This window comes from Bufo bufo, chromosome 1, assembly GCF_905171765.1.
Source record: "Bufo bufo chromosome 1, aBufBuf1.1, whole genome shotgun sequence".
NCBI classification, from domain to species: Eukaryota; Metazoa; Chordata; class Amphibia; order Anura; family Bufonidae; genus Bufo; species Bufo bufo.
Window position 1 is genome coordinate 120,673,313 of NC_053389.1, and position 22,275 is coordinate 120,695,587.

At 45.0% G+C, this 22,275-nt stretch overlaps 1 protein-coding gene across 4 annotated transcripts in view; it reads right to left on the minus strand.

The window, feature by feature from the left end:
- Positions 1-22,275, minus strand: part of PRDM2 (PR/SET domain 2) — a 235,946-nt gene that overhangs the window by 112,452 nt on the left and 101,219 nt on the right. For 3 of the 4 annotated variants that reach the window (XM_040428936.1, XM_040428921.1, XM_040428930.1), the window contains one exon: positions 2,727-2,879. In XM_040428936.1, coding sequence (XP_040284870.1) covers positions 2,727-2,879 — 153 coding nt within the window. Of the gene's footprint in view, positions 1-2,726; positions 2,880-5,143; positions 5,253-22,275 lie in introns of all 4 variants that reach the window. The other variant, XM_040428947.1, reaches the window with a different exon arrangement.

Here is a 22,275-nt window from a genome sequence, read left to right on the forward strand (position 1 = left end):
AGGGATACTTTGGCTGACGCCAGCTGCGCATATTAGCAGCGAGAGTGGTGCGGTCAGCCGTTCGATGTGATACAACACTAAGTGAATAGTATCTCCTTGAAACATTGTATTCAGTCGGGTTACATGGGAATTTTTCACAGCATTTATCTTGGGCTTTCTACCAAGCAAAGTTTAATGCTGTGGCGAATGAGAAAAGATGCAGGCTATATTAGCCCCTAGTTGTGGGGGTAATGAATCAGATTAATGGAGGTACTCTCTTGGTGGCTCCATATCTGTACTTCAGTCCTACATCATTGACTAGCACCTAAAGAACCATTTAACACATTCCCCTCTACATACTTTACTCAAGTAAAAAAAAAACATGCATATTGGTGCACTGCACAGTTATTTACACAGCAATAAATTAGACCTGCCTGTAATACTGATGGTAAAGTAACTCAGCAACTAATAGAATGGATTAGCTATGACTCTTGGTGCACTGCACACAGCGATAAATTGTAGCAGAGTCTGTAGTTCAGCAGTCTCCTACACTCTCCCGACACTCTCCCTCTCCGATATTGTCCTACACTCTCTGTTAACAGTTTGCAGCAACACTGTCCCTAGTGCATGAGTGTCTTGTCACGTCTCTCCCTATGTTCAGCACTCAGGAAAATGGTGGTGACCATCCAGGATCAAGGTTTTATAGGGCTCTGCCTAGTTGTGACATCACAGGGGGGTGGCTACCTGCAGATTGGCTGGCTGCATGGCATTTTAGGCGATCCAGCGTTCCCGGGCTTGTCTCCTCTGCACTTAGTCCTGTTTCACACTTCTGTTGTGGCTTTCCGGTTGTATTAAATCTAAACTGAACGAACCAGATCCTGTATAAAAATCATTGTAAGTCAATTGGCACCGGATCTGGTTTTTCCGGTTTGTTCCATTTTGCAGGCTTTTTTGTGTCTAGTCAAAAAACAAAAACAAACAGAATGCATTCTGATGCATCCTGATTAGTAATGAGCGAACTTGTGTTTTAAGTTTGTCGTCCAAAGTTCGGGTTATCGAAGAATCCCGTTATGGATTTCTCTACCACGAACCATAACGGAATTCTATGACGGCATGCACCACGGAAGCCTATAAGAGATTTCTGTTATGACGGAATGCCTTATAGACTTTCGTGGTACATGCCGTCATAGAATTCCGTCATGGTCCGTGGTAGCAGAATCCATAATGGGATTCTTAGATAAGGCTACTTTCACACTAGCGGCACGGACCTCCAGCAGGCTGTTCCGTCGGGTGAACAGCCTGTCGGATCCATCCTGCCGCTAGTGACCGTGTGCCTCCGGACTGCCGCTCCGTCCCCATTGACTATAATTGGGGCGGGGGAGGAGTTCCGGCGAGGCACGGCGAGAGGCTGCCAGAATAAATGTTGGACATGTCGTAGTTTTATTCAGGCAGCCTCTCGATTTGTTTAGAATCAAAGTTTTCCTAAACTTCGGACTGAATTCCGCTTTAGATGATTCGCTCAACACTATTTATAATCCTTCTGTCCTTGCAATAATATACATCATGTCTACAAGCACTGACCTCCTGGTGAGTTTGTGATGGGCATGTGTTTGTTTTCAGCAGACAATCTGTAGAACTGCAGGGGGAGGGAGACAGCAGCAGGCTAAACCAATGATGACCCAGGGGCGTGTCTCAGACTACCTCAGACTATCTGTAGCTAATCTATAGATCACAGCTCTGCTCTAATGGAGCGGAGGTAGAAAGCAGCCAAGGAGAAGATTCTGAGGAAAGTATATTATAAAAGGTAATCATCACCTGTAGATGCTGATCTACATATAATTTTTGAACTCCTGACTACACAGTCACCGTCCACCTTTTATTAAAGGGGTTGATTATTTTCTGGTTATTGTTGACCAATGCGTTTATGAGATGATTTTATGGCACTTACCAATATAGCCTTTGTTTAAATTCTGCACCATTTTCTATATTTTATAAGGTATACCCCATTGTTTACAGAGTCTTTTGTGCTGTCCACACAGAGGTCCTGTCCATAAGATGGCCGCTGATGGATGGTCATGTGACCAGGCGAATCGCCTCCATGTGATGCCTCCTCCATTCAGATACACTGCACCTAACATATGTACTTGTTCTGTTGGGAGCTTAGTGCAGATGCAGTGTATTTGAACGGAGTTGACATCACATGGAGGTGATTTACCTGGTCACATGACCCTCCGTCAGCGGCCATCTTATGGACAGGTCCTCTGTGTGGACAGCACAAAAGACTCTGCAAACAATGAGACATACCTTATAAAATATAGAAAATGGTGCAGAATTTAAAACAAATATTATACTAGTAAGTGCCATATAATCATCTCACAAACACATTGCTCAATAAGAACCAGAAAGTAGCCAACCCCTTTAAGTGATGGCTTTTCCTCAGGATAGGGTCAATCAGCTATTCGGCAACATCTCCAATTCCAAAAGCAAACAGGTCTGTCAACTTTGTAGTGGACTGTAGCTCATTAAATTCAATGGGAACAGAGCTGCACTAACCCACTACAAAGTGGACTGAGCTGTCTGCGCTGAAGCTATTGGCAGCTGATTGGGGGTGTCGAACCCCCGCCAATCAACTAATGATGGCCTATTGTGAGGATAAATAATCATTTTAAAAAAAGGTAGACAAACCATTTAAAGGCCAAACCCTGCTAAAATGGCAATAGCACTGCACAAATCTGACCCCATCGTACCTTCAGGGTTTTATAGTATATAGCTCTGTTGATCTCCAGAGGGCAGAGGTTTTGCTCCTTTGCTGAGCGAGCCCAGTTCACGTACCGCAACCAGTTGCCTTTTTGTGGATCTGTGGCATCAACGCACATCCAGCCCAGGTTTGGATAATACACCTAAAACACAAGGGAAGAAATCACACTTTGATATATCAACCACCAAACACAAAGCAGATTTACAGTTCAGACCAAATGAAAGAGCCAGCAGCTGGTGGTAACACTTAGCATGGGCTTAATAACTGTGCAAATGGCAGCTTCAAAAGTGGCACAAGCAAACATAATATATATCAAAAGAGCATTCCATAACAACATGGGAGAATTACAAGCAAATTAATATTCTATCCAATGGAAAACCTAACACTATAAGTAGAGCTATTTATACTGTAGGTCCTTCTAAAGAGGTAGTTTGAGAAGAAAAGTAAAGTCTGCTTTGTCTATTTTTGAGAAATAGCGCCCCTCTTTTTCATGGGCTGTGACTAGTAGTGCAGCATTTTTATCTAATCTTATACAACCCCATTAAGCTGTTCTTATGTTCTATAAAGTTAAAAAAAATCACTGGTAAATATATAAAGAAAATCCTTGAATAATCGGCTGCTCAAGCAGTTTTCAGCTATTCGGAAGTTCCATCTGTTCCTGATATAGCTGGGTGACATCTAACCTAGCCACCATTTCAGCTCCTATGAGGGTTTGCAGCTTACTGACTCTTCTTAGTGAGAAAGGCATTGGTGATTAGGAGAGATCTTGTGTCCCTGTTTGGAAGAGAATTTTCTACTGATATTTCAAAAACTGCAATATACCCCTTTAGTTTTCTTTAGGAGTTTAGTTGAAATTGAAAAAGTCACAACCATAAAAGAGTTGAAAATAAGCAAGCAATGCACTCTAATGTATACACTGACCTTTAGGTGGCCTCTAATGGTTATCCCCCATTTCTTTCTCAGAGACAGATCTAACATAATAGCTGAAGATTTATTTTTAACAATAGTTTTTATCAAATACTCCATAAAAACTTGCCTATATTTAAAGGGGATTGTTTTAATTTTTTAGAGAACTACAAGGCCCAATTTTTAGGAGCCAAACAAAAAGGTTTGTGCATTAGACTCAAAATAAAGACTGGCTCTTGACATATGTGTTTATACTGTATGGTTTTGGAGGTTCTGTTATGTGAGACATAGTCGTAATCATGGGGGGCAGGGCTTTTTTTTAATTTTTTTTAGACTACCTGTCAGTAATCCCACTGCAGAACTCTTCAGCGAGCCTCTTCCCAGACAGTAATGAGTGAAAGCAGCTTGTGTACTACAACAAAAGGTGCCCTGTTAAACCAAAAAGAGCTGCTGTTGGTTGTTATTCCTCTTGTGATCTTCACTTATCTGAGTAAACGGGCCGATTTATTGCTTTATAGAAAGTCCCTACAGACAATATGTTATTGTGGTAAGGGGAAATCCATACATAATTACGTTCACCCCTGTATAAAAGATGTCTATTTTGTTCAGTGGATAAATAGACTATGGTATAAAAGTCATGCAGGCTATCATAACAGTAACAAAAATGGAAACAAGTCACCAGGTTAGGACACATTAGGACCTAGAATGTCCTATCAAAGTTCAAAGTATCAAACTCATGCATTCAACTGTATGGAAATAAAGGAGATGTCTCATGAGGACCACCTCTTTCAATACCCCTTATTAGGGCATATGGACGTCATAAAGTGTTCTCTTCTATTTGTCAAGATGGAGGGTCACTAACAAAGATCATCTCTCTCCCTGATAGACCAGGCCTGTCCATGTAGCCATTCCCTGGAATGCCTCAACTACCTGAACTTTTATAGGGCAGAAGAAATAGAGAACTCAGTGAATAATGGCATTTGGGAGTCACAAACAATAGTTAAAGAGGTTTTCCTACAATTTCTTGACACAGGTCAAAAATGGGAGTTTAGGACCCTCATTACTCCTGGGAATGGAGGAAAGCAGATCAATCTCCATTGAGTTGATCAAGAGTTATGGAAACTGTTGAGCACTCTTAATCGTTTGTCTCCATAATTCCCATTTATTCCAGCTTGTAGTGCTGTGCTGACAGAAGTCAAGATAAATTTACCATTGCAGTAGAAATCAAATTTCTCTAAAATTTAATTAAGGCGGAGAACCTCTTTAGGCTGAATTGTTCACACCAAGGAACAATAAACCTTGCAATTCTGACCATACTAGCTCTAACCATCAGACCCCTTCAGTTTCTTTAGGAGTTTTAGGATTTAGTAGTTGTTTTTTAAGCATATTCATAAAGTCACAACCATTGAATGGTATTGAAAAGACTTGAACATAAGCAAGCAATGCAGCCAGGCAATGAGTGAAGGCAGCGGCACTGTGTTGCACAGGTATAGATATTACCAGTGGGTAGAGAAAGGCAAGGATTCCACCTTAAAGAGCTCTAGTTAGGCCACATCTGGAGTAGTGCATTCATTTCTGTAGACCACATCTCCAGAGTGGTATTAACAAACTAGAAAAAGAAAGAAGAGCAACTCGATGGTACATGGTGGTCAAGCAAAACACATGAAAATAGAATCACAGACCTCAAATGAAACCCTTCCACAACCACAGAGATTACCGTTAACTTGTGACTACATCTAGCTGAGGACAGGAACAGGAGGCAAAAGAAAAAGTCATCGTGGATACTCTTAATGGGGTTTCCAGGATGAAGCTGACCTGCAATACTAAATAAAATCTATTGCCAGGCGTGGAGAACCCTTTTAAGTGTATTGTATATAAGCCATAGAGAAACCACTACCATCAAATATTTGCATGTAGCCAAATTGGATTACTAATCTCACATAAGTGCCATGGTGTCAAGGAGTATTTATAGAGGGTGCAGATGTTGTAACCATACCCAGGCTCTGGAAACTGAAGAGAGCAAAAAGACTACCTGTACTATAAATGATTAGTGGTAGTTTACAGGCCAAATAAGGGACAAAGTCACACCTCCTACCGTGATAGGAGTCATTCATGGAAAAAAAAAAATATATCACTTTGTGGTCATCAACAAAAACACCAATTTCCTATAGTGCAGGTCTTTTCAGCTCTAATAGCAATAGCCTGAACCAAAAACTTTCTAAGAATAATGATCATATTCTTATTATGTATCGGGGAAAAAAAAAAAAAAAAAAAGACTTCCCTGAGCAGGTGAACGTGAAGTTTCAGGAGTTTGTAGGACTGTTTTCTATATCTTTGAGCACTGACAAATCCAATGTAATTATTTTATCCATATTGCATCTCATCGACTTCAAAAACCACCAAAAACAGTTATTCTGATGCTGCCCTTAAAAGAATGGAGCTGCTTCTCTTCTATGGGGACCCAAAACTACGGATACATCAACCTATCATCCCCATCTATCTCCAGTGAAATTTGAGGGGGTCCCATAGAGTACAGACTGAAATGCCCCCCCCCCCCCTCTTCCCAAAGAAGACGTGTTTAGCACAACCACACCCCTGTCCAGAGGCCCCACAGCAGTTACATGGTCAGCCTCTATGTATGCTCTTTGATGTGTGCATTAATCACACCAATAGTGCACACAGCTCCGAAGCACCTTTACCTTGCCTATTTTTAACAGTCCAAAAGAATGAAGGGAGGTCCTGCATGCGCAGCTGCTCTCCGTGTACTTTGGGAGTCCCGTTCTGGAGATAGATGGAAGTCCCACCACTAGGACCAGCACCTATCTGACATTGGTGGTATAGGCTAGGGTATGCCACCAATGTCTCAGATGAGAAAACTTCTTTAATATCCACATTGCATGTCAATTTCTGCACACTCCTAGCAACCATCAGTGAAAAACGCATTGCACCCCAGTGAAAAACGCATTGCACCCGGACTGCATCCGGATGCAATGCGTTTTTCACTGAAGCCCCATTCACTTCTATGGGGCCAGGGCTGCGTGAAAAACGCATAATATAGAACATGCTGTGATTCTCATGCAACGCAGAACTGATACGTGAAAAAAACGCTCATGTACACAGACCCAGTGAAATTAATGAGTCAAGATTAAGTGCAGGTTCTATGTGTTCACTTCACACATCGCACTCGTGTGGAAAACTCGCTCGTGTGAAAGGGGCCTTAAACAACTAGAACTGAACAAAAAAAACTCAGTTCCTGTTCCCTGCAGTCAGAACTCCAATATTAAATGGGACATATAACATTATTATCTAGATGTATAGCCCATTAGGCACTTGACACCACAGTCATGTCAATGGTATCAAGACTTCTGGATGTGCCATTGGACTATGTTAAATAACCTTAGCACAGGGTGTCGTCCTACTGGGAGTCCCAGCGATCAGTTGTGATCTTCGTTGAGACCAGCAGCAAGTGTACAATTCTCCTGCAGCACCAATTTAGGAAAAATTATGAATGACATGGTGCCTATAGAAATGAATAGGCCATCTGTGTAAGGTAAAAATCCCAAATGACAGTCTTCTCAATTTTTTAGGCAGGTTCCACGTTCAGGATTTCTGGTGCAGTTTTTGAGGCCAAAACCAGGTGTGGATCATAAATTCAGGATTACTTAGCGGTAATCGTTTTTCCATGAGCCCATGACAGCACCCTTGAGAGACCGCCTCCTTCATCAGGACAGGAAACAGGAAACGCTTGTGGAGAGCTTCATAAGGAGGGGCTCTAGCCCTACAGCCTCAGTTAATATGCGAGAACTTGTTCTAACAATTATTATATATTTTTTTTATATATATATATATATATATATATATATATATATATATATATATAAAATTAAGTTTGGAAAACGAGGAAGCAGCACACTGTAGAAGCGGGGGGTGCACGTCCGGCCAGTGAGGACCAGCACCTAGGTCCAATGAACTAGAGATAAAAAATATCAGCCAGCAGCACTCCAATATTGCAAGGAAAATCGTGTGGTTTATTGACCCAAAGTCAAGCGACGTTTCGACAGCTTGTTGCTGTCTTTATCAAGCCTGATAAAGACAGCAACAAGCTGTCGAAACGTCGCTTGACTTTGGGTCAATAAACCACACGATTTTCCTTGCAATATTGGAGTGCTGCTGGCTGATTTTTTATCTCTATATATATATATATATATATATATATATATATATATATATATATATATATTAATATTTTTTTTTAAATACATATATACATATACATGAGTATTTCAAAGATATGAAACAGAATATAGGGCAGTAATAATTCTGGGTGCTGTCATGGGCTCATGGAAAAACGATTACCGGTAAGTAATCCTGAATTTCCCCTATGCCCATGACAGCACCCTTGAGAGACGACTAGAATAGAACTAGCTTTAGGAAGGGGGGGGGGGGGGGGGGAGACTACCGCCTGCAATACTTTCCTATCGAAGGAAAGATGATCATTAGAGTCAAGATCTAACATGTAGTGACGAAAAAAGCTACTTGAAGACTTATGTGTGGCAGCCCTACAGATCTGCTCTAAATATGCATTAGCCCTTTCTGCCCATGAAACTGAAACGGATCTGGTTGAATGAGCACCGAAACCTAAAGGGGAAACCTGCCCTGCTGAGAAATAGGCCAAAACAATAGCTTCTACTATCCACCTAGCTAGAGTTCTATATGTAACCATATTACCCCTATTTTTGCCCCCAAATTGCACAAACAGCCTGAGGATTTCCTCCACTAACTGGTGACATTCAGGTAATGCGACAGGCATCTTTTGACATCTGAGCAATGCAGTTTCTTTTCTTTCTCATTTTGAGGGGATTGACACAAAGATGGAAGAACAATATCTTGGGACCTATGAAAGAGAGAGACCACTTTAGGCAGAAATGCTGGGTCCGGATTAATAAGCACCCTATCGTCCAAGATGTTTGTATAGGGAGGGGAAGCTGAAAAAGCAGAAATCTCCCCCGCTCTTCTGGCTGAGGTGATGGCGACCAAGAAGGCAGTTTTAAAAGATAATATTTTAATGGGTAAATCCTGCAGTGGTTCAAAAGGAGGCTCCATTAACCTAGACAGGACTAGATTCAGATCCCACGGGGGAACAGACGAGCTGATTACAGGCTTAATCCTACTAACTGCCCTAAAAAACCTTCTAATCCAAGGATGATTGGCAATTGGGCAATCAAAAAAGACACTCAAATGCAGAGACTTGTACCTTAAGGGTACTAAGCCTAAGGTTTTTATTGAGGCCTTCTTGAAGGAAATCTAGAACTTAGGCATAGGGGGATGACTCAAAGGATCAACAGGAGTCCCCAAAAATCTTAAGAAAGTCTTCCATACTCTAAGATAAATAGTGAAGGTTACCCCTTTACGACAGGATAATAGGGTGGAAATGACCTCTTTGGATAGACCTCTAAGTTCTAAGTTTCCCCCTCAAATGCCAAGCTGCCAAGTGAAGGTTCTTTACTTCTGGATAATAGACAGGTCCCTGGAATAACAGATCGTGTCTGTCCGGAAGAATCCAAGGATCCGTCAGGGATAGGATTCTCAGCCAAGAGAACCAGGTCCTTCTCAGCCAGAAGGGTGCAATTAGAATGAGCCTCGTCTGTTCCTGCTTTAGCTTCTGCAAAACCCTTGGAAGAAGTCTCAGAGGAGGAAAGGCATACAGAAGTTGATCTGGCCAAGGAAGGGAGAAGGAGTCTATCCCTGATGGAGAATCTCTTGGATTCAGGGAAAAGAAGAGACTGCATTTTCTGTTCTGCTTGGTTGCGAAAAGGTCTATCAGAGGATGACCCCAAAGGTGAACTATCTGGTTGAAGACCTCCTGATTCAGGCACCATTCTGCTTGATCCAAATGGTTTCTGCTTAGGTAATCTGCGATTTTCTTTTCTGTTCCTTTCAGGTGTACTGCTTTGATAAAAGAAATGAAAGGAATGATTAAATAGAAAATTTCTGTGGTTAAGGACATAAGATGCTCTGATCTTGTTCCTCCCTGAATGTTTAGGTAGGAGACTACCGTAGCATTGTCCGACAGTATCTTTACTCCTATTCCCTTTAACCTGGGCAGAAAGGCTCTTAAGGCTAGCAGCACTGCTCTTAGTTCTCTGACATTTTGGGAGTCCTGACTTTGTTAGACTCCAAACTTCCTGCAGCACCCCCCACTGACAGAACGCCCCCCAACCAGTTGGACTGGCGTCCGTGGTTATGGTTACTTGTTCTTGCAGAATCCAGGGGAATCTATCCATGAGATAGATTTGAAGGCTGTAGCCACCATTTTAAGGACTGTATCACCTGCGGGGTGAGAGGGAGAGGGGTGTCCAGCGGGGACAATGATCCTTGCCATTCTCTCAGGATCTGCCACTGCAGCGTCCTGGAGCGAAACAGGGACCAACCTACTGCCGGAATTGTGGAGGTCATTCTGCCAAGAACTGCCATCCCTTGTCTGATAGTTCAATTTTTTGAAGCCACGAAGACTCGCACGTCTTCTCTTAATTTGTCTACTTTGTGCTGAGGGAGGATGCACCGTAGATTTACTGAATCTAGGATAAAACCTAGAAAGACACATTGTTGGGAAGGGTTTAGGTTGGATTTTTCACAGTTGATCTGCCATCCGAGATTTATTAAAATGTTTACCACTTCCAGCAGATGAGAGGATAGAAGTTCCACAGACTCTGCTACTATCAGCAGGTAGTCTAGGTAAGGTATAACGAGAATGTATTTTTCCCTTATGTGGGCCATGACCTCTGCCATTAACTTTGTAAAAAGTCTTGGAGCCTGGGAAATTCCAAACAGAAGAGCTCTGTACTGTAGATGATGTACCTGACCTTCCATAGACACAGCTACTCTGAGGTATTTCTGAAAATCGGCATGAATAGAGACATGATAGTAAGTGTCCTTTATGTCTAAGGTGGCCATCACACAGTCCTTGAAAAGATGTTTTATTGCAGACTGCACGGACTCCATTCAGAATATTTTGTAGATGAGGTATTGATTTAATTCAGATTTATGATCATTCTGAAGCAACCGTCCGGCTTGGGTACAAGAAAAAGGGAAGAATAAAACCCCCTTCCTTTTTCTGAGTCTGGGACAGGAAATAGGACATTTTTCTTTAAAAGAGAAAACACTTCCTCTTTTAGAGCTAGGTTTTTTGCTGAATTTTGAATTAAACTTGTAATTTTTAACCTTTCCGGAGGGGGAGAGAAACTCTAGACGAAAACAGTCTTTACGATACCATTTATCCAGGGGCTTGCAGAAATTTTTCCCCAAGCCCGAGAAAAAAAGAGATAGTCTTCCCCCCACAGGACAGTAACCATCATTGGCTAGACTTGGGGCCTGAAGAGGACTGGGAATTAAAGAGGAAACCTCTATCCAGGACTGGTGCAAGGATTTTTGGCACCCTAGGCAAAAGCTAATTTTGCTGCTCCCCTTGACTCCGCCTATTGACCGCACCCTTTGACCCGCCCCTTTTTTGTCAGCCACCTATTTATACAGACTGTACCCTTCATTGTGGTAAGGCCACGTTTTCTTCCTCCAGCTACATACCATTTCATCCACAGATTCCCCCAAAGGTGTCACCCACAGATCCCCCATAAGTGTCACCCACAGATCCCCCATAAGTGTCACCCACAGATCCCCCATAAGTGTCACCCACAGATCCCCCATAAGTGTCACCCACAGATCCCCCATAAGTGTCACCCACAGATCCCCCATAAATGTCATCCACAGATCCCCCATAAATGTCATCCACAGATTCCCCATAAGTGTCACCCACAGATCCCCTCCCTGCCCAGTGCCGCCTCCTAGCTAATTTATTCACTTAACTTGCCTCTGTGTAATCTCGCACAGGTGCACTGCCAGAGGCATCGTCGAACGAGGTGCTCTGGTAGACGGCGCATGCGCACTTCGCTCGATGATGCCTCTGCTAGTGCGCCTGTGCGAGATTACACAGAGGCAAGTGAAGTGAATAAATTAGCTAGGAGGCAGCGCCGTGGGCCGTTGCCTCCAGCAAGAGTGCGCTCTACGCGGTGGTGTACCTTGCTTATGGGTGGAGCCGGCCCTGCCTCTATCCCTTCTACCCTTGTTATCCCTCCACCTGTTTTGCTTTTTATTTGACGGGAAACCCCTTCTCATTATCAGAGGCTTTTTCCAAGAGATCATCCAGAACTGAACCAAACAGAAATTCACCCTGACACGGGATAGAACACGGTTTGTTTTTCGAACTTGTGTCCCTAGACCATCCTTTCAGCCAAATCGCTCTTCTAGCTGAGTTAAAAAGAGTGGCGGATCTGGCATTTAATCTTAATGCATCAGCTGATGCATCTGAAATAAAGTCGACTGCTTTAAGTATAGTGGGGAAAAAACTTAGGAGCTGGTCCCTAGAGGTCTTATTCTGGATGTGGGATTCTAAATCCTGAAGCCACAATTTCAAAGATCTGGCAGTGGAGGTAGTGGCTATATTAGGCTTAAAGGCTTGAGTAGAGGCCTCCCAAAAATGTTTAAGGTATAGCTCAGCCCTTTTATCCATCGGGTCTTTTAAGGCACCAAGATCCTCAAAAGGCAAGGCAGATCTTTTTGAGATTTTTTGCAATAGGGGCATCTAGTTTAGCAGGTCTGTCCCAACAGGATGACTCGCCTTCATCAAAGGGATATTTTCTTTTTACACTTCTGGGAATAAAAAACTGTTTATCTGTTTTTTTCCATTCTTTCTGAATTAAATGTTTTAAATTTTCGTTTAACGGGAAGACTCTAGATCTTTTGTGACCCAGATCCCCAAACATTATATCTTGAATGGACTTTTGTTCTTTGGATTCTTCCACCTTCATTGTGGTTCTAATAGCCTTGAGTAAAGAATCTGTATCCTCAGGGGGGAATAAAGGTCTACCCGAGAAAACTTCATCCGAGGAAGAGCTTGAACTGTCTAGCATCTCTCCTTGCTCACTCTCCGCGAAAGATTCACTGTCAGATATGATATTAGAATGACCCTGCTTGCCCGCGGATGAGGGAGGTAGGCACTTCTTAAACATTTTGATAGAATCAGAGACCTCAGATTTGACAATCTCTTTGATGCTCTGAAGTAATAATGGGGATTCCTCCTCTACCACTTTATTAGCACAATGCTGACATAACATCTTAGACCAGGAAGAGGCGAGTTTTTTCTTGCAGACAGCACACTCTTTTCCTTTAATTTTAGCAGTGGCTTTCCTAGGGGCCTCTTTAGTATTCTACAACAAACCAGAGAATAAAAAACCCCATTAGGCATAAGAGGGAGGAATACAAAAGGTGGGGATTGACCCCTTTACCCCACCAGGAATACCGGTCTGCCATCATGACCATCCTGTACATCAGCGCACTGACCGCTCTCTTCTTCCATGTCTCCAGATAGAGCGTCCATATGCACCAAGGGATGCTAACAGGCTGGCTGGGGCTCCTTCTGACCGCACGCTGAGAAGGAGGTTGAACTACCTGTCCAAACAACCCAGGTCGGGTCCCTGCCGGTGTAACAGATGCGGCCTTTATTGGGAGAATGCACGATCTTGACTTCCGGAACGCTGGCTACCCGGAACCAACATGCGTTCCAAATACCGGAAGTCATAACTCGCAACTTCCGGTCTATGTACCGAGCGTGCCCAGAAAGGAAAAGGACCTCCCCCCGCCTCTGTAAGGCTAGCGGAAGCCAGAAGAAGCAGTACCGGCCCCGGATCTCCCAAACACTGCCAGGAGGATCCGGGATGCCGGGACTACCTCACAGTAAGTCCCGGGACTGCCCTGAAAACACCAGCTCGACAATTTAACCCATAGTCCAAGACCCAGAAGGACACTGCCCCAGACTTTGCAGGCGGCTCCTAGTGGAGTCTTACGCCGCCCAAGGTTACCCACACTAGCAATAATGCGCTGGGCTCCTGCAGCCTAATTCTCTAAGCTCTCCACCACATGTCCTATCCTTAGGACAGGAAACAGGAACTGAGGCTATAGGGGCAGAGCCCCTCCTTATGAAGCTCTCCACAAGCGTTTCCTGTTTCCTGTCCTGATGAAGGAGGCGGTCTCTCAAGGGTACTGTCATGGGCGTAGGGGAAAGAGTAAATGTAAAGGACAGATACTACTCTTTTTTGAATTCACTCTCGATTTTGGCTCCAAAAACTGCATCAGAAAACCTGAACATGGAAACCCAATCTTGGTAGGGGATTTGAAAATAGGTTTTTCCAAAATCAGACAACCCATTTCAAATGATTCACTGCATAGTAGAAGCAGTGACTATTATTTTGGAATCATAAAAGTGCCTCTCTGGTGATATTATACAACTAAGCCTAAATACAGTACAGTATGGGACTGAAAACATAAATAGTATAAGTAAACTGGATGTAATCGGGTCACTGTTAGGGCTCATTCACACGAACGTGTAATGTCCGTTGCCGTATTGCGGACTGCATTTGCGGATCCGCAATACACAGGCCGCATTCCATGGCCATTCCACATCACGGATGCGGACCCATTCATTTTAATGGGTCCGCAAATCCGGAGATGCGGAATGGTGCGGAACGGAAGAACGGAATGGAACACTATGGAAGCACTACGGAGTGCTTTCTGGGGTTCCGTTCCGTGCTGCCGCACCGCAAAAAGATAGAGCAAGTTCTATCTTTTTGCAGAATGGAAGGATCGCGGACCCATTCAAGTGAATGGGTCTGCGATCCCCATGCGCATGCCCCACGGATGGTGCCCGTGCATTGCGGACCGCAATTTGCGGTCCACAGCACAGGGTTCACAGGTTCGTGTGCACGAGCCCTTATACTGTGATGCTGGAGGACACTGCAGCACAATAATAGTTTTTAATTAAGGAGCCAGCACTTCATCTGCGGGAGACGATTTCAAGGCTTTCTGTGTCTCATACGCTTCATTTTAGATCAAACGTTCCTCTGTGACAGGAAAGAATTGCCTGTGAGACATTAATATGACCTTCTCTCATGAATATGAACTCCCACTGTGAATTCCTAGAGAGGCCTAGGCATCAAATGCTGTTACCTGTTGGGATTTGACTTGGGAAATGAAACAGGATATAAATGACTTATCTGTCCTCTGTTTTGTACATGCTGAGCATCTCGCACAAGTGATACGAAATCGCCAGGGCTTACAGCACTTCCCAACAAGCCTGAAAATCTATATTTTATAGCACTACATAATAGAACTTTCTATTAACTGGAGTCCTATCAAAAGGGTGGGCCAAGACCATGAGTGATAGAGGGCACAACATCTGTCAGTGCCTACAAATGTGGCAGACCATATAACCACCTATGGCCTATGGAGGGGGCCTGGTACTGGATTGCTTCCATTATTTTCCACCACAATGTCATAGCTTTTGACTATAGCCACCACTTAGGGGAGTTCAGTTTTATATTAATATTTGTTTCTTAGGTAGTCGAGATTTCAATGTCTCAGTTACTTGCCTTTTTCGCTTTTTTTTTCTTCCTATTTTTGGTTGTCTTTTGTTTGTCATGTTTTTGTCTTTGTGATATATATATGTAGACATTGAGAGGTCCTGTATTTTTATAATGTCAGTCTTTTTTTTTTTTTTTTGGAGAAAACAATAAAGAAATATAAAAAAAATTAAAAAAAATTGTTTAAATCCCACCCCAAGCCAACAGGGCCTGCGAAGAGAAACATACTTACCTGCTCTTCGACGTTCAGTTCCAGTTCCGTGGCTCCTGGGCTGTCCGCACTGCACTTACCATTCCTGTCTGTCAACATCCGCCTGGACGGGGTCATATGTACTGCTGCAGCAATGACTGGCCTCAGTGGTGACATGTCCCCAAGAGACAGGTCACTGCCACTTGGGGACACGTCACCCCTAAGGCCAGTCATTGGCTGCAGGGGTTCACATGACCCTGTCCACGTGGATGTTGACAGATGGGAACTGGAAGTGTGATGCAGACAACCTGGGAGCCAAAGAGCTGGAACCAGGTGGCAGGGAGCAGGTAAGTATGTTTCTCTTCATGGGTTCTGCTGGCTGGGGATGGGGGGGGTTGAATAATAAAATAAAAAAAATCCCAGACAACCCTGTCATGTACTGAACATGCAGTTCAACGTGCAGGCAGCAGGTTATAGTGCAGAAGGAGCTGAGCAGATTGATATGCATGATGGGGGATTGGCAGCCTTCCCTATACTGCACATACAGATATAGTTGTCACTCACTGGTAGGACCACACACTGGACTCCTAAAAATTGGAAGAAGGAATTTAGATAAATAAATTACAAGTTATACTGAATATATTTTCCATAAAACATAATTGATCTGCTCAGTTCCTCCTGCACTTTAGACTGCACGTTCAACATTGCAGGTGAGCAGTGAGCTCCTACTAGCGACGGCTGCATTTAGTCAAAATATTATCGTGCAACTTTATGAATGTGTGAAGGGAAGCAGAGATGGGTGTTCTAGGCCTTTAAATTGTATCTCCAGGGAAGTGATGTCGACTATAGATTAGATTTGACAGTATTGGTGTGTATTCTGGGATATGTAGCTCAAATTCCTGTAACAGCGGGGCATCGGCTTTCTATTCTCCGCCTCCTTTATCAGGCCCGTAAGCTTATTGCTTTCTACTGGATTGCCTCAGAACCGCCTACGATACAAGAATTTAAAGTGAGGGTACATAGACTTCTTCACCTAGAACGCTTTGTGTACCATAAAAGGGCGAAGATCCAGAAATGTCATGAGATTTGTGATTTATGGATAGCAAAATATAAATTTACCCTTTCTGACTGAAAGAGTTTACCATACTCCATGGAATGCTGAGTGGGGGTGGGGGCTGGGAGGTGGATGCCATGCTGCATGTTCTGATAATGTATTCTCAGAAACGTTGAAGAAGGGGTATTACGTCCACTAAATATATAAAATTATCTGCCTGAATAGACGTATAAAAGGAAAATAATAAATAGTTTATTAATTCATATAATAAAACGGGAAACTGAATATCACATCTGTGACTATCAGGCTTCCAGACTCAGGTAAAGTGGTGTAGGAGTGGGATTAAAACCACACCACAACCTAAGAGTCTGGACTAGATCCCTATCCAGCTAGCACGTAGGTGCTAATATATGCTGGCAAGGGAAACAGGACACGGTTCATATTATTAAACCGGACACAGGTGCATCATATGTAGATCTACCTTGCAATAAAATATTCGCGAACCACGCATTCGCGGCGGGCCCCATTGACTTCAGTGGCAGATGAACCTGAAAAACCTTCAGGTCATATTTGCAGCCACCAAATACCTACTAGAAGTGCACAAATAGTCCCACAACATGGACAGTGACATACCAGAGGGGGATCCTTGGCAAAAATTCCCACAAAAAAATATGTATTTTAATCAGGGGCCATTTTTATGCATCTTAAAGGGAAACTCTCAAAAATGTGCTCTGCTGGAGCACAGAAAAAAAATTATTTTAGGCCACAGGAGTGCAGGCCCCAAAAATTTGGCATTCACCTGACAGAAAAGAACAAGTGATTATGAGGCGGAAGGTACATTACACGGTCAGTGGATAACAATTTTACTGTAGGCCAGTGGAGTACAGGCCCCAAACATTAGGCATTCACCTGACAGAAAATAACTTGTGATTATGTGGCTGGAGGTACATTAGGCGGTCACTGGATAATAATTTTACTGTAGGCCACTGGAGTAGAGGCCCTAAAAATTAGGCATTCACCTGACAGAAAAGGCCTTTTATGCCGCTGTATATACATAAAGACAAGGACCATTCTTTGTTCCTTGTGGTGGCGGATAAGTGTGGGCTGGCATGGGGAAATTCAATTACACGTGGTCGTCACAGGTGTTGAATTCCTCAGAGATCCATGCCTGATTCATTTTTAGAAATGTGAGGTAGTCCAAACTGTTGTGAGCTAGGCGAGTGTGCTTAATCGGTCACGATCCCCCCTGCTGCGCTGAACATCCTTTCGGACAGGACACTCGACGAGGGGCAAGCCAAGAGTTCCATGGCAAATTGTGCCAGCTCTGGACACAGGTCAAGACTGCAGGCCCAGTAGTCAAGGGGTTCCTCGCTTCTCAGAGCGTCCACATCGGCCGTTAACCCGATGTAGTCGGACACGTGTTGGTCTAGGCGTTCCCTGAGGCTGTGACCAACACATCTTCAAACCGCCCGCTTCTTGCATGCGCTGTTGATTTGGTACCCGCAACTATTTCTCTGTGGGTGGAAATTCCTCTGCCCTCTGTGATGCTGGTAACATGTTCGCCATTTTGTGTTTGTACCGGGGGTCTAAGTATGTTGCCACTCAGTACTGGACCTTGCCCTTTATGCTTTTTATTCGGGGGTCCCTCTTCAAACACTGGAGCATGAAGGCCCCCATTTGCACTAAATTGGAAATGGTGTAGCGCCCTGACTGCTGCTCAACGCCTAGGAGAATGTGGTCCTCAGTCTCCTCCCCCAGCCACGGACAACACCAGGGATCCACGAAAAGTTTAAAGTCCCCCTCAAAGCCTGCTCTTCTTGCTCCTCCTCCTCCTCCTCCCCCCCCCCGCCACCATCCTCCTTTGACTCCTCTTCAGACTCCTCTTCAGATGGAGTAGCCTCCCTTCATCCAGCATTGCGACTTCCTCATCTTCCTGTTCCTGCTCCTCGACTGCTTGATCAATGACACGACGCAATGCACGCTCCAGAAAGAAGGCGTACGTGTCACTGATGGCACCCTGGCTGCGACTGACCAGTTTGGTGATCTCATCAAATGGCCACAGAAGTCTGCATGCGTCGGGCCTGAGCAGTCACTGGCGCGGTGAAAAAAAACAAGCTCACCAGAACCTGTCCTGCTGCAGAGTTCGTACAGGTAGTCTTTAACGGCACGTTGCTGCTGGAGCAACCTATCAAGCATATACAAGGTGAAGTTCCAGCGCATCGGGCTGTCACAAATCAGACGTCTGACGGGCAGGTGGTGTCGCCGCTGAACGTCAGCAAGGCGAGCAATGGCCGTGTAAGATCTTATAAATTGGCCAGAGATTTTTCTGGCCTGCCGCAAGACGTCCTGGACCCTGGGGTATTTGGCAACGAATCGCTGCACGACTAAGTTCAGGATGTGTGCAATGCACGGCACGTGTGTCCTTTTGTCCTGTTTCAGCTCGCTCAGCAGATTGGCACCGTTGTCTCACACCACTTTACCAACTGTCAAATTGAGCGGGGTTAGCCACTGATCGGCCTGTGACCGCAGAGCTGAAAGCAGTGCAGGACGGGTGTGGCTTTTGGCTTCCAGGCACCACAGCCGCAGCACAGCATGGCAACGTCTCACCTGGCACGTTGAATAGGTTCTGGGGAGCTTGGGGGCGCAGCGGAAGAGCCGGTAGCAGTGGAAAAGAAGGAGTCAGCCGAGGAGGAGACAGAGGATGGTGTAGGAGAAGGAGAAGACGAGGCAGGCCTGCATGCAATCCGTGGTGGTAACACCAAGTCCACACGGGAGCCACGGGTTACATGCTTGACGGCCGTCAGAAGGTTCACCCAGTGTGCAGTATAAGCTATGTACCTTCCCTGCCCGTGTTTGCTAGACCACGTGTCTGTGGTTAGATGTATCTTGGCACCGACTCTGTGCCAGAGATATATTCACTTGCCGCTTCCATTGCGGTGTGCAAATGGCCACAAATTTTCTAAAGGCCTCCGAGTCCACCAGTTTATATGGCAGTAGTTGGCGGGCTAGCAGTTCCGACAAGCCAGCGGTCAGTCGTTGGGAAAGAGTGTTATCCGGCATCATCAACTTCTGACAGATTAACGCGACGACGGCACGGTGGAAGGTGGAGTGGAGGACATATGGGAGGAAAGAGAAGGAGAAGAGGCAGGACGTGGAGCGCCGGGAGTGTGGCTTTGTGGGTTCTGACGGCGTTGCTCCCACGGGGCTCGATGATGGGAGGCCAGGTGCCTTCTTAAGGCGGTCGTCCCTAGGTGAGTGTTGGGCTTACCGTGACTTATGCATTGAAAGCACAGGCTGCAGATGGCAACACTATTGTCAGCAGCTGACACGTTAAAAAAAGCCCACACTGCAGAGCCATGTGCCAGCATCCTGGGAGCATGTGCATGGTGGAGGGCTCGCTCCTGATACATTTGCAGTCTGCTTTTTGCCTCCTGTGCCCTGCGAGCTCTGCCTGTTTCTCCTCCCTTTCTGCTGCTCCGTCTTTCCCTCTGAACTCTCCTCCTCTTCTTCAATTGTAGGCACCCACGTGACGTCCATCGACACGTCATCATCGTCACCTTTACCACCACTGACATTTGAGATCTCGGAGTAAGCAGCAACAGAGGGACCTCCGTCCTTGGGCTGATCTGGGTACTGTCGTCAGACTGCTGGGTGGCGGCCGTTGCTACCTCCTCTTCCTCATCCGATGTCAAGAATGGCTGCGCATCAGTAAGGTCTGGGAATGGATGGGAAAATAATTCCTCTGAGTCGAGTGGAGGGGCTGTGGTGGTGGTGTCTTTGGGGGTGCACACAGCAGAGAGTGAGGAGGGTACAGATACAGAGGTTGAGGAGGGTGCACAAGCGGAAGGCTGAATGAGCCATTCAACAAACTCTGGTGTGTCCTTTGAAGTAATTGCACGTGCCTTCTCCAACTTCCCACTTAGGCTCTGTCCTGGTGCACCTGCCCAACCCCTACCACCCCTACGGAACGGCCTGCCTCTTCCTCTGTCTGTCATTTTCAAAATGACCCTGTGCCTAAGTCCCTAGAGAAGAGCAGTATTTGTGGAAGCAGGTATATCGCAGGCCTCAATCTATTTGGTGGAAACAGGTATATTGAACCCCTTAATCAGTATTTTGTGGAAGCAGGTATATCGCAGGCCTCAATCAGTATTTTGTGGAAGCAGGTATATCACACCCCTCAATCAGTTTTTTGGGGGGCAACAAGTATATCACACTCGTTGCAAATAGTTGTTCCAATAGCGCTTGTCCCTCTATATAGCTGCGGTATCGCAGCAGAACCGCACACTAATGCTGCACAATACAAATGCACTATAATATACTTTCTATGTTAGAAAGTATATTATAAGTATATCACACTCCTCAGTATATCACACCTATCGATAGCACACCTATACCAGTCCTTAAAAGGACTTTTGTGGCCCTATTAGCTAGCGTTTGGTGTCCCTAACAGCCTGTCCCTGCTCCGCAAAGCAACCTCTCCCTACACTGGTAAAACACAGAATGTAAAATGGATGCCAGATCGGGTTCTTTTATAGGGTGGGGGTGTGTCCATGTGCTGAAAAATCTCAATTGGCTGTCCTGTCCCACCTGATGGATGTGTCATGGGTCAAACTTCAGCGCAATGCAAAAAAATATGGCTCCGGCCGACATCGCCATATGTTCACATGTTCGGCGAATCGCAAACACGCAAAGTTCGCCATGAAATGACCGCCGGGCGAACCGGCAAGGCCATCTCTCTCATAAATATATATATATTTTTTTTTTTTTACACATATACACACTAGCTGAAGGACCCAGCTTTGCTCAGGTATATTTAATCTATTTTATTTGATGTCTGTGTTTGTCGTTAAAAGATATCAACACTATCCACCATAACAGTGACATCTACAGCACTCCGCCCCCTTAACAGTGACCTCTACAGCCCCCCACCCCTTAACATTGACCCCCCCAACAGTGCCCCATCCCTTAAAATTGGACCTTCTCAGCAGCCTTAACTTTGACCTTTACAGCAGCCTTCCCCTTTAACAGTGACTTTCACAGCATACCACGGTCTTGACAGTGACCTCCACAGGGGCCCGCCCCCTTAACAGTGGCCTTTACAGCAATCTGCCCCTTAACACTGACCTCCATAGGAGGACCAATACCTTAACTGTGACCTCCACAGCAGTCTGCCCTTAGGGTGGCCAGAGATCCAGTTTTAGGCCGGACAGTCCGGCTTTCAGACTCCCTGTCCTCCATCTGGTGTAGGGCCTGGATGGACACAAGGATGTCCTTTTGAACAGCTCACTCTCATAAAGCACTACTATACTACCTGACGGTGAGCTGCTGGAAGAAAGTCACCCTCCCTTCCACCTCTGCAGCTGACAGAAGTAAATTTTTTACCTCATTTTTTAAATCCCAGGAGTAGGAGAGGCGTGGCCTAACCAGATCGGGGCGTGGCTTAGCGGGACCTAGAAGTTGATTTTTAACTTCAATTTTCAATCCTTGTCGGCTGAGTGGGAGGGGGCGTGGCCTAACTGGATTGGGGGCGTGTCCTTTTGAACAGCTCAGTCTAAGACAGCAGCACTGTGCTGTCTGAATGTGAGCTGCAGGGAGAAAGTCACCCTCCCTCCCACCTCTGCAGTTTTAACTTCATTTTTTCAATCCCTGTAGGCTAAGAAGTGGGAGGGGTCGTGGCCTAGAAGTTTATTTTTAACTTCATTTTTTCAATCTCTGTCAGCTAAGGAGTGGGAGGGGCATGGCCTAACCAGATTGGGGGCATGTCTTAGCGGGACTTGGAGGCGGGGTTTTAAGTTTGTCTTTTGAGGGTGGACATATTGGGGCGTGTCTGGGCTCCTTCCTGCAAGAGTGACGCCCCTCTAGGCACCTTACTGGCTTATTTGTATTTCAAATAAACTGGATTTTCAGAGGATAAAAACAA